Source organism: Pinus tabuliformis, chromosome 1_2 (assembly GCF_031772625.1).
Source record: "Pinus tabuliformis cultivar Carrire ecotype Pingquan chromosome 1_2, CPIR1, whole genome shotgun sequence".
Lineage (NCBI taxonomy): Eukaryota > Viridiplantae > Streptophyta > Pinopsida > Pinales > Pinaceae > Pinus > Pinus tabuliformis.
In genome coordinates, this window is record NC_142298.1 from 1026398052 (window position 1) to 1026412245 (window position 14194).

At 38.4% G+C, this 14194-nt stretch overlaps 1 protein-coding gene across 1 annotated transcript; it reads left to right on the plus strand.

Annotated features, from left to right (window-relative positions):
- The first annotated feature begins 1401 nt into the window (after positions 1-1401).
- On the plus strand, positions 1402-5059 carry LOC149209621 (glucan endo-1,3-beta-D-glucosidase-like). Its single transcript, XM_089398689.1, has 2 exons — positions 1402-1647; positions 4508-5059. The coding sequence occupies exons 1-2, from the start codon at positions 1402-1404 to the stop codon at positions 5057-5059; spliced, it is 798 nt and encodes a 265-aa protein (XP_089254815.1).
- The last annotated feature ends 9135 nt before the right edge of the window (positions 5060-14194 follow it).

Consider the following 14194-nt stretch of genomic DNA (forward strand, 5'->3'; position numbering starts at 1 on the left):
AAAGAAATGATTCCTGTAACAGCGAAAATGCATACACAAAAAAAAAGAAACCAGCTCTTGTAGGAAATAGTGTGACAAGCAACAGTGTTGTAGTAAACATTAAATGATGTTCAGAGAAACATATACATGTCAAACGATTCACAGGAAAACGTATATATATATATATATATATATATATATATATATATATATATATATATATATATATATATATATATATATATATATATATATATATATATATATAGATATATATATATATATATATTCAGCGAGCCGCGAAGTACAGTCCAACCATTGCCAAGTTAAGGACTAAATAGCATTTCGACTTGAGGATATAACATTCAGAACTAATTAATCTCTTACATATAGAGAACCCAAGATCGAACGGCCAAACATCTATTGTAATGAGATGCAGGCGCAATATTCGCAGGTATCTCACCAAAATCTTGCTAGAAAAATAATTCTGATAGTAAACAAAGCTTTACATAACGCCGGAAGACAGTAAGCACATTTTCGGAATAGAGGATTTCAAATTACAAAACCTGGGTAGTGTGCGAATTTCTCTACTCATTGTAAGCACATTTCAGAACAGAGAACAAAAATACAGAGTCTGGGTAGTGCTCGCACTTCCCTATTCATTCAAATCTTTAAATTAAAATGGATACTTGTAAATAACAAGAGTAATAAACAAGAGTTGAATTGATTTTAACAGCCGCAAGGCTATATCGGTCCAAACCAATACCAAATGAGCCGAATGTCCAACATATGCCTTCAGAAGAGTCATAAATAAGGTTAAACCAAAATATATACAGTACGTAGTTGCTACAGTAAACTAAAGACGGAACAATAGCCTCATAACTGGAAGCTTCCAACTCAGAACCGCTGGAAGCGAGGGGGCTACCCCAAAATCCGTAACACAAGACCAAGACGAACTGGACCGGACAGTGTTGAACCCTCCGTCGCCATCTGCGTCCAACCATGAAAAGAATAAGGTTGGGGCATCGTTTAGGCGCAGGGGGTAACCCTCTGCCGACGGATGGTAGGATAGATGAGCGGAACATTCACCCAGAAATTAGAACACACAGTACATCAAAGAGCCGAAGATGCGGTACCTGTGGTAACCTCAGCAATCTATCGCCTGGAGGAAGACCACCCTGTCGTATTAACACCAGAAGCGGATGTCTGCATCAAGCAACAAGGAGATTGAAGAAATCATTAGTCCAACTCCTTAGAAGATAAACCAAGGAAAACGAGGAAATGATAAACTGGCTGCAACACTTACCAGAAGCTAGATTGAAGAATATAAGCTCAGAAACAGAAGCTCGGCGGTGAGAACGCGTGCGAGCGGAGATGGCAGACATTTCCTCGGCGCGGAACAGTCTCACTTACTGTGGCGAAATGGAGTCAAATGTCGGAAAACCCTCGAAGTTTCGGGATAAGCTGAAGTATATAGCCGATATCAGAGGTGGAGTCGTGGGGGCGCCTCCACCCTCCGATTTACCCAGAGTATCCACGCCGTTGATTAAGGCGGTAACACCAAATAGGAAGCGGGAACTTTCCACCTTGAGCCGTGCCATTCACGTGAACGGGCCGGCGGAAATTAATACCGTGGCCACATGTCCGTTGCAGGCGGTGCCAACGAAGGTAACAAGCAGATACGCCCAAAGCCAACGCGTTGGATTATATATGGTATAATTCACATAGGTTTAAACATCATAATTAATAAACACATCCAATGCAAAGGTAAGTTAATCCGATGGTAAGTTAATCCGAGAATTATTAAGCTGCTGAAGTTGTAGTCTTATTATAAAAAAATTTGTATATACATTTTAAAATAAGGGTGAGGTACGTGACACAAAGTATGAAGAGAATTGAATCTATGAATTAATTTATAAATTTACAAAATTATTTATAAATTAAAAGAAAATTAGAATTGTAGGTCAAAGGTATAAAGAAAATTGAATTTATAAACTAATTTATAAATTTACAAAATCATTATATAAATGAAAATTAAAATTTTAATATGTATTTTATATGGATTAATTTAAATCAAAATATTCACTAAAAAAGTTATTTGACAAATCCAATTTTTTTTTATGAAATAGATAAGGAAAAAAATGCATATTTTAATAATCGTGGTATTTCTCCCATTGATCACAAGCAGTTTGTAAATTAAAAAAGAAAACAAAAAATATTGCTGATTTGCATGAAAAAATTCTCCTCTATAATATTTATATAATTTTAATTTTCTAAAAATATATATATGTAATTTTAATTTTATAATATATTTCTATAATTTGAGATTTTTGTTTGTTTGTTGTATATATGTATATTTGCTAACTTTAATTATAATGAAAATCATAATTTTTACAACACATACTTATCTTGTACGATAATATTAAATGAGAAACATTGTATACAACAAATAAATTTTAATGAGTGAAATGGAGTAGAAAATCAAATATCTACATGATCAACTGCCAACAACTTTTATTTAGTGAAATGGATTAGAAAATCAAATACCGATATGCTCATGTATCTTTACATTGCAAGAAAATTAAAATGCTTTGCATATGGTATTGTCATGTTTTCTAGACCAAAAAAACAAAATAGCCAATATAATCATAAAAAAATTCATAAATTATTATTTCCAATTTTAAGGCCATCCTTACATTACAAGAAAATTAAAATTCTTTGCATATGGTATTGTCATGTTTTGTAGACCAAGAAAGAAAAATAGCCAATATAATCATAAAAAAATGCATAGATTATTATTATCCAATTTTAAGGTCAGAGCCAAGGTAGACACCAAATTTGGGTATCAGACCCCTTGTTTGTGAGACAAGGACCCACCTCCTAAGGCACACATACTCTACCCTCTCTGGTTTTTGAACTTGTGACCTCTTAAAAGCAAATACATGCTCTATTAACTCAGTCATCGTACTCCCTCCAGTGATATAAAACTAGCCTACATATTTTGTGGAGAAATTATTTAACAATAAATGAAATAAAAAATGGCCAACAAAAGCCCAATATCTAAATTTGAAACAAGTTAATCAAATTGCTATGTTGTAATTATCTTATAGGGTTTTATGTCATGGTCTCGAAAACACCAATGTAAACAAATTTAGTTTCATTTCATAGCTTCCAAGCATGCTATAAATGTGGGGATTTCAAGAAACGAGGAAACAACAACAAAGCATAGAAGAAAATGGAAACTAAATGGGAAAGGGAAAAGGAAATAGTCAGAAAGGATGCAAAAGGGGTCGATGCATGGTACCTTGCAATAGAAAATAGTAAAGAGAAATAGTTATTGTTTTCAAGGAAAAAAAAAATTAATAAAAAAGCCATGGAAAAAGACAAAAAAAAAAATATCCAAATTAACAAGTAATAAAAAACAAAAAAACATATTGGAAAAATAATTTTTACTAGATTTGTATATTAGACAGAAAATATGGAGAAAAAACTAAAAATGAAAATAATAGAGAAAATAAAAAAAAATGAAAATAAAAAAGATAAATAGAAAGAAAATTAAAAAAAAAAAAAATTGTAACTAATAAGAAATTGGAAGTTATTAAAAAAACACCTATAGTAAAACCTCAACAAATCACCTTACAAATAAATCAATTGAAATAATAATAAAAAATAACCTAAATTTAATTCACAAATGTTAAATTTTAGATAAATTGCAATTTTTTTAGTTAAAAACAAATTAATACAAGGTAAAATTAAATGCAATAAGTGTAGAAATTATAATAAGCGCTATAGACTAACTAGTACCTACAATTTAGCTTAAACATAACTTAATTAAACTAAAATAAAATAAAAACATAAATATTTCAACACAAAAATAAAACAATTAATAAAATAGTGTATTCTTGAATGCCATCACCAAAAATTAAGAAATATGATTAACTATAATATATATATGTGTGTTTTATTTTTATTAATATATATTTTTTATAATTAAATTTATTAAAATATGTTATAAAATAATAAGTCATCTTAAATTAAAATAGGCCGAAAAAATTTAAAAATCATGAAAACTGAAATAATAGAATAAAGAAAAAAACAATGAAACAAAAAATAAATAAAACAAAATAGAAATGGAAATTACTAAACAACCTATAATAATACTTCAACCAATCATCTAAGTAAATAAATTTAAATAATAATAATAAAATAACAAAAATTAAATTTCCAATATTAAACCTTGATCTAAAACCATACACAGTAAAAACAAAACTGAATATATAATTCCATATCTACCTCTAATATAATAAATTCTACCATATAGTAATCATATACTAAATTTAAATACATACAAATACTAAAATGATGTCTATTTTCCATAAGTAAAATCATAGCTTCAATGAAAAATAAAGCCCTATCATATATTTAGTTTCCCTCATAAAATCATATGTTAAGAAAAACACAGCATTAGCATTAGGTACGTGAAATAATTTTCTTCCCATTTTTAATAATGGCTTTTCATTTTATGTAGACAGAAAACGTCATTGGAAAAATGAGAATGTTTGACGCTGAGCCCACTGTTATAAGTGCATTTGAGAACTCAGGTGTGGAAATAATGGTGGGAGTCACCAACCAGGATATCCAGACGTTCACCAGCAGTGAAAACCCTGCAACCCAATGGTTCAACACCAACATCAAGTCCCACCTTCCTGCAGCGAATATCACATACATTTCGGTGGGCAACGAGATTCTGCCCGCTGATCAGGTTAATGCCCCGTTACTCTTACCCGCCATGCAGAATCTTTACGCCGCCATTCAAACAGCCGGTTTAGAAAACGACATCAAGGTGTCTACAACACATAGTATGGCTATCCTCGGCTCTTCTTACCCTCCCTCTGCCGGCGCCTTCAGTGCTCAAGTTGCAGACACTATAAAATCAATTCTAGGTTTCCATTCCACTACAGGTTCTCCTTTCATGATCAATGTGTACCCTTATTACAGTTACTTGTCAGACCCTAAGGCATTTCTCTTGACTACGCTTTGTTCAGACCCATGGAAATCTGACTTATCAAATTCTGTTTGATGCAATCGTGGACGCCATACTGTTCGTGTCACACCAACGTTCACATACACATAATTTTTTTTTTTACTATATACCTCATTTAAAGAACTTGCTATATAACACATGATTTTCCAACCTTTATGTATACACGTATGTTTAATTATTACCATACGCATGCCACGTATTTACAGCTGATTAGCCTATGTTTTGATTACTGTTGTAACCCCGGTTTATATAAGCTACGTGGCTATATATTACACTGTCATACGGGTTTTGTGTATGCATTGACTTCATGTAGAAGCCAGCTATTAGACCACCAGTTCTACAGTGAATATTAATGTGGCATCGGGCTTTGGCGGTCCTGCCGCAGCCCTTGCAGGTGCCAACTCACTCTTGCCTTAATGACTTCAGTCCTTAACGAGGCAGGTGGCAAGGTTTGGCTCCTTTGGCCATGTGACATCTCGGTCACAGTGATCTCGGCCTTTACGCTTTGTATTCCCGCCTTGCATAGACGGTCAGGATCTCACCCTTGGATCAAAGGGCTGAGATGCACTCAAGGGTTTAAGTCCTTACAAAACCTCATCCGAACGTTCTCGGGGTTTATTCATTCGTTCGGCCTTTCCGGCTCCGTCTCGACGTTCATCCTCTGGTTCAACCCCACCCGCGCTACCTTCTTCACCTGCAATTGCTCCGAAAGCTGTGAAGTGCCTGACTCTAATCCAGCACAGGTATATGGGACCTCGACTCTTAAATCTATTGCATATATTTACAGTTTTGATTATCTGTAACGATCTCTTATGGCTTGTTTTCTCTTTGCTTACAGGGCGCGCAGTTGGGCTATCTGAACCCCTCTGGTGGTGCCAAGGCGGTTATACATGCTGGTTCCACCCTCTCAGCAGCCACAGGTATGCCCTCAGATTCTTATTTGCTTTGCCCCTGTCCACAAGAGCTCGCGGACCATCGATTTGAGTTGTTTAAAATTATGATTGTGCAGACCGCTGTTCGAATGAGGGTCTCTTCGCATCGATTGCCGAGGTATTCTCCACAGAGAACCCTCACAATTTGCACTTAGGTTTTCTTTTGTGTTCTGGTCAAGTCCATGACCCATCCTATTGAGATGTTATCCACAGCGGAACTCTCCTGAGTTCTGTTGTATGTATTTAAGGACTTATTTTGTTTGTAATGCAGCCCCTTGCGGCATACTCAGATTTTTGGTTTACCATATCTGATCTTGGACATGTGACTTCGGATCTGGCCGTAACGCGCAGATCCGGCTAACGGGTTCAGGTTCTGTTTAAGGTTTCCCCGTTATTTAATGTATGAACAGTTCTATTCTTCCAAGATTTCGCCATTCGGGTTTTGTTCTTTGTGTTTTATATATGGAACCCTTGCAATTTATGCATGGACTACGACTCTATCTGAGCCTTTAGGGAAATTTACGTTTTGCACCTTATATGAATATAATCTGTGTATTTAACCATGCTAGAACAGTGCATGAAGTTTATGTTTTTATTACTGGTTTCGCTCGTCTCCACGACGGCAACCTCATGGATTATCTCAGGTCATGATGACTGCTTCGAATCATTCGTTCTGTATTCTCTATACGACTGACGTGTTTGCTAAGCTTGTTCAGTATGTACAATATGCATTTGGATGGTTATAAGAAAAGATATTATACTTTCCCCTTTCTTATGAGAATGTCGAAGTAAATGCATGCCTGATTTTCCTCTTTGAAGTAACATGTACAGGATTACTTGAATATACATATTCATAACTTGTTTCATTTATCGCTCTAAATGAACTGGGTTCTCTGATATTGAGTCCGTGAGTACTGTAACTTAATAATGTGGTTTGATGGAATACAATATGATTCTCATTCTCTGTTTGCATAGTTTACAGAATAGACTCTGTTTATGTGAAGTAGTTTATTTGTTTCTTTATATATCACAGTCATTTATTCTAAATAACTGTAGCCGTCGACGAGATAGCATCCAACTGTCGTCGGTGCTCTCTACCCAGACTCAGAGGTTCTAACGTCGTTCCTGTCGACACATTCAAGTATCTACTTGATTATTTATCAAGGTGTTCAATACTATTTATTCCACTGTTAGTTTTTTTCTATTGTTAAACAGTGACTTGGTCTTTTGGACGAGGTTATATCATGACCGTTATTCAATAACCAGTTTTTGATTAACCTCCCCTTGTGCCAATATCCAGTCTTTAACTATATACATTTATGTAGCTTTAACTACAGTGCGACTAGTTCAGACCATGTCTATTGAATGACAATCTGTCCCTTAACTTAAAACTACATCTGTGTAGTTATATTATTGTTATGACAGTAACTAGGAAAATGAACTTAGTTCCTGTTTGACTACTGTAAATTCACAGTATTTCCATATTCAATCAGAGACTCTGCAGTTTGAAACCGTACCTGGTTCACCAGAGTCAGGAATGGGCTCTCAAACAAGTCACCTGTGCTTTGATTTTGCTCTTCCACCCAGCCATGAGATCCATCTCTCAGACGGAATTCTCCCCCCGAGCCATCTTGCAGGCCTCAAGCCCTCAACAAGATTTGTGCACTTTGTGCTTGGTTATCTGGTCCTAACCAGACTTAACCAGTTCTTCTTTTCTTTTTCCTTTTTCCTCTTCTTAGGAAAGGTCTCTTCTATCTGTCCCCACAGCACAGAACTTCCTCCCTACAGCCAGGACTTTTCCTATTTGGGAGGGTAGTTTCCATCAGTTATTATAACTGATCTCTTTCTTTTAAATCCACCTCCTAGAGGCTGCCAACATTTCAAGAAAATATTTAAATTACTTTTAATAAAATAGTTTGTCACAGTTTTGTTTTTAAAACATAAACAACAACTGTCTTACTGTCTTTTACCACAGTACATTTTCACATTTACATAGTCTGGGGTCATTACATCTCCCCCTCCTGTGATTGGACATCGTCCCGATGTCTGTCTCCCTTAAACAAATTCGGGTAAGCTTCTCTAAGGAGTTCCTCATCCTCCCAAGTGGCCTCTTCAGGCCCATAGTGCTGCCACTGCACTTTAGCTTGGAAAATAACCCGTTTCCGCAGCCGCACTTCTCTCCGGTCGAGAATGGTCAGTGGTTCGACCAGAACCTCGCCTTCCGGCTCGACCCGAACATTCTGCCATTGAATCACATGTTTAGGATTGTAGACGTATTGTTTTAACACGGAAACGTGAAAAACATTATGGATCCTAATATGGCTTGGTAGGGCGAGTTGATAAGCTACCGGCCCCACCCTTGCCAAGATTTGAAAAGGTCCAAAATAGCGAGGCGAAAGTTTGGCACACCCGCTCCACTGCAAAGTACTCCTTCTGGGTTGAATTCTAACAAACACATGGTCCCCAACCTGGAATTCTTTGAACCTTCTCTTTCGATCAGAAAAACTTTTTTGTCTGTCCTGAGCGGCTTTTAAGTTGGTACACACTTTTTTTACCGTGTATTCCATTTCCTTGAGCATTTCAGGACCAATTCGTAACCTATCCTCAGGTCCACTCCAACTTGAGGGTGTTCGGCACTTCCGCCCATACAGCACCTCAAAAGGACTCAGCTGTGTTGAGGAATGATACCCATTGTTATATGCAAACTCGACCAGGTGGAGGTATTCCTCCCATTGAGTTGGTTTCATCATAACACATGCTCTCAGCATGTCCTCCACTACTTGATTCACTCGTTCCGTCTGGCCATCAGTCTGGGGATGATAAGCTGTGCTAAAGTTCAGCTGTGTTCCCAGTTCAGCAAACAATGTCCTCCAAAAGGTTGATGTGAACTTAACATCACGATCAGAGATAATTACCTTCGGAAGTCCATGCAATTTGAACACATTTTGCATGAAAATATGAGCAATTTGCACAGCCTTATACGTTGATTGCACAGGTATGAAGTGTGTTGCCTTACTTAACTTATCCACTACCACCATAATGGAATCATTATTTTTCTTTGTTCGAGGCAATCCGGTTATGAAGTCCATGGAAATAGTCTCCCATTTCCATTCCGGAATGGGTAAGGGTTGTAGCAGCCCTGCTGGATGCAGATGCTCTGCCTTAATTTGTTGACATTCTAGACATTGTGCTAGATACTCGGCTACCTCCTTCTTCATTTTTGGCTAGTAATATTCTTTTCGAAGAGCGGTAACCATTTTCTGGTACCATGGGTGCCCGGTGTAATGGCTGATATGAAATTCGTCCAGAATCAGCTTCTTAAGACTATCTTCATTGGGTACATACAACTTTTTATTAAAATACAGCATTCCGGCATCATCTAGCTCATACCCCTGTTGTATTTCCTTACCAGAAAGTTGTTGTACTTGCTGTTTAATTTGCTGGTAAACAACATCTTGATCAGCCGCTGTTTTTATCCTTTCAAGTAGGGTACTCTGCCATTTACTAACCGAAATCTTGCACACGCATTGTACTTTTCGACTCATTGCATCCACTACTCGGTTCTCCTTCCCCTTTAAATGCTTAATTTCAAAATCAAACCCGCTTAAGAAGTCGGCCCAACGAGCTTGTCTCGCATTTAAAGTGGGTTGGCTGAAATAGTTTGTTAAGCTGTGGTGATCTGTTAACAGCAGAAATTTTCTTCCCAAAAGGTAGTGTCGCCACATTTTCAGGGCATGAATAACAGCTGCCAGCTCCAAGTCGTAAGCAGAATATTTCTGCTCATGTTCCTTCAGTTTCCTTGATTCATATGCAATTACTCTTCCTTCTTGCATCAGCACTCCTCCCACACCTTCTTTACTTGCTTCAGTACAGACCACGTAATCCTTATTAGGATCAGCTATGCTTAATATGGGCGCGGTGGTGAGTAAGTGCTTGAGCTATTCAAAGCTCTGCTGACATTCTGAGGTCCACTTAAATACCTTTCCCTTCTTTTGTAAGGAGGTGATAGGGTATGCTACCCTTGAAAAGCCTTCCACAAATCTTCTGTAATAACCTGCTAGCCCCATAAAGGACCTAATATCTGCCACGTCCTTTGGTATGAGCCACTCCATTATAGTTCTGATTTTCTCAGGGTCAACTGCAATTCCTTTCTTTGTGATTACATGGCCTAAGTATTGTATTTCCTCCTTAAAGAAATCACACTTACTAAACTTTGCATATAATTGATGTTCTCGCAAAGTTTGCAACACCAATCTGAGGTGTTCTTCATGCTCCTTCCTTGATCGGGAGTAAATCAGAATGTCATCTATGAATATCAACACAAATTTATCTAAGAACCTATGAAACACACTGTTCATCAAACAATGAAGGTAGCAGGTGCATTGGTCAGACCAAAAGGTAGCACCACGAATTCATAATGGCCATACCGCGTTCTGAAAGCTGTCTTAGCGATATCCTCTTCTTTAATTCTGATCTGATGATATCCAGATCGCAGATCGATCTTAGAGAATACCGTTGCCCCCTTCACTTGGTCAAAAAGTTCATCTATCCTAGGCAAAGGATATTTATTTTTAATCGTGAGCTTATTCAGCTGACGATAATCAATGCACATCCGAAAAGTTCCATCTTTCTTTTTGACAAATAACACTGGGGCTCCCCAGGGTGATACACTGGGACGGATGTAATTTTTATCTAGCAGCTCCTGCAGTTGCATTTTTAATTCTGTTAGTTCTGGTACACTCATTCGGTATGGTGCCCGTGACACGGGTGCTGCCCCAGGAATTAATTCAATGGTGAAGTCCACATCTCTTTTAGGTGGTAATCCCGGTACTTCCTCGGGAAAAACATCTGCAAATTCTTGTACCACCGGAATGTTACCCAGCGTAGCAGTTTTTTCTTTCTGATTTGCGTAACCCACCTGAATAGCGTAAATTTGACATTTCTTTCTGATGCATTTAGCTAACTGAGATGCTGTAATGGGTCGAATCTGTACGAGATGCTTGTTTCCTTGTAACTCCTGCTGCTCTCCACGGTCATCCTTATAGTAAATGGTTTTTGTCTTGCAATTTACTAAGGACCAGTGCTTCTCCAGCCAATCCATCCCGATCAGGATGTCATATGAACCCAAAGGTAGTATGTTCAAGTCTGCCACTATTGGCTGCCCTGCTATGGTTAGAGAGCAGTTATTTATCTTGGCCAAGACCCGTCTCTTGGCTCCTGTAGCTAACTGTACCAACCATGGATTCCTGAATTTTTTAGATTGTAACTTACACTGTTCTACTATCTTTGGGCTAACATAACTTAAAGTAGCTCCTGGATCTATAAGAACAGCTATAGAAAGGTTTGAAATTTTACCTTCAAATTCAACCATGGTCGGCTGGTATTCTGCTTGGCGGTCCTCAAAAGCTGCATTAATTCTAGGTACATTACGTGCCACATCCCCAACGGTCGAAGCTTCATGAATTTGGGATATCTGGTCTGTCCCCTTTCACTGTGGGCAGTTTTTAACATAGTGAGGTCCTCCACAGCCCTAGCATTGAACTGGGGGTCTGGTCATCCCTTCGCCTTCTAGTCTAACAGGCTGCTCACTTGCTCTAGATTCACTTATTGGCCTAGATCGGGGCGCATTCTTTGCAACAGATCTACTGCTCAATCCTTTACCAGCTCCCTTACTTCCATTGTTGCGACCTCCCTTGCTGCTCCCAACCATCCGACTACCCTTTTTTTCATTCCATCTTTTGTTTGAAGTATCCCCCTTCTGTTTATTCTGCTGGTAGCAGATCCTTGCTTTACGAATAGCCTCATCCATGGTCCTAGGATTGTCAAACTCAATCCTCTCTCTTATATACGAAGGTAAGCTGCTCACAAACCTTTGTACCTTGGCCTTTTCCTCTTTGATATAAGGTACATAACGTAACAGAGAGGTAAAGCGATTAATGAACTCGTCCATAGTCTGCTGTCCCAATCTTAAATCATGGAATTCTCTTACCTTTTCATCGTAGAAGCGTTCAGTCAAGTACCTTTCTTTGAAGTATTTCTGAAACTTCTCCCAGGTAATGGTCCGTTTGCTTACCCCCTTGACAATCTTGATTTCCTCCCACCACAAGGTTGCCTTACCTTGTAACTGGAAGATAGCTAATCTCGCCTTCAAGTTATGATCATACTCGTACAACTGAAAATATTTATTCATATTTATTAACCAAGCTTCAGCTGCTTCCTCCTGTTCGCCATCAAAATGTGGGGGTTTAATTTTTTGAAATTCTCCCTACAACTCCATTCTCTGACGTTTTGAAGTTTGCTGCTCTGGTACATTTTCAGAATGATCCTCTTTGCCTTCTGAATTTTCAGGTTCAATCTGATAGTTTTGTTCTTCTGTCATCCTCTGTTGTTCCGCGCTGGGGTTAGATAGAGGTGGATTTTACCTGTCCGACAAACTCTTCAGAATGCTTTCTTGTTCAACTGTCAAACGCGCGTTGTCTTCTCGCAACCGTGCCATCTCATTTTTCAACTCTTGAACAGTTTCCAGTATTGCAAGATTGGTACTTCGTGTTTCCTCACCCAACTGTAACCACAGCTCTGGGTTCTCTCGAGGGTTACTGCCGGTTCCTTGCATTTCATCTCCTTTCTGGTTTAACTGTTAGTTGTTGTAATTCTGTGTTTCACCCCTAAATAGACAGAACAACGGTTAAGTAAATTATTAACTTACATACATATGCATGGTGTATGCTACTGCACAGTGAAACATGTTTTGCTTGAGGCCACAGTGTTGAAACTGGGCTCTGATACCAATTTGTCACACCAACGTTCACATACACATAATTTTTTTTTTTACTATATACCTCATTTAAAGAACTTGCTATATAACACATGATTTTCCAACCTTTATGTATACACGTATGTTTAATTATTACCATATGCATGCCACGTATTTACAGCTGATTAGCCTATGTTTTGATTACTGTTGTAACCCCGGTTTATATAAGCTACGTGGCTATATATTACACTGTCATACGGGTTTTGTGTACGCATTGACTTCATGTAGAAGCCAGCTATTAGACCACCAGTTATACAGTGAATATTAATGTGGCATCGGGCTTTGGCGGTCCTGCCGCAACCCTTGCAGGTGCGAACTCACTCTTGCCTTAATGACTTCAGTCCTTAACGAGGCAGGTGGCAAGGTTTGGCTCCTTTGGCCATGTGACATCTCGGTCACAGTGATCTCGGCCTTTACGCTTTGTATTCTCGCCTTGCATAGACGGTCAGGATCTCCCCCTTGGATCAAAGGGCTGAGATGCACTCAAGGGTTTAAGTCCTTACAAAACTCATCCGAACGTTCTCGGGGTTTATTCATTTGTTCGGCCTTCTCCAGCTCCGTCTCGACATTCATCCTCTGGTGCAACCCCACCCGCGCTACCTTCTTCACCTGCAATTGCTCCGAAAGCTGTGAAGTGCCTAACTCTAATCCAGCACAGGTATATGGGACTCGTCTCTTAAGTCTATAGCATATATTTACAGTGCTCATTATCGGTAACGTTTTCTTATGACTGGTTCTCTATTTGCTTACAGGGCGCACATCTGGGCTATCTGAACCCCTCTGGTGGTGCCAAGGCGGTTTTACAAGATGATCCCACCCTCTCGGCGGTCACAGGTATGCCCTCAGATTTATTAGCTTTGCTCCTGCTCACAAGAGCTCGCGGACCATCGATTTGAGTTGTTTAAATTATGGTTATGCAGACCGTCGTTCGAACGAGGGTCTCTTTGCATCGATTGCTGAGGTATTCTCCACAGAGAACCCTCACAGTTTGTATCTAGGTTTTCTTTGTGTTCTGGTCAAGTCCATGACCCGTCCTATGGAGTTGTTATCCACGGCGGAACCCTTCTGAGTTCTGTTGTATGTATTTAAGGACTTATTTTTGTTTGTAATGCAGCCCCTTGCGGCATACTCAGATTTTTGGTTTACCATATCCGTTCCTGGACATGTGACTTCGGATCTGGCTGTAACGCGCAGATCCGGCTAACGGGTTCAGGTTCTGTTTGAGGTTTCCCCGTTATTTAATGTATGAACAGTTCTATTCTTCCAAGATTTCGCCATTCAGGTTTTGTTCTTTGTGTTTTATATATGGAACCCTTGCAATTTATGCATGGACTACGACTTTATCTGAGCCTTCAGGGCAATTTACGTTTTGCACCTTATATGAATATAATCTGTGTATTTAACCATGCTAGAACAGTGCATGAA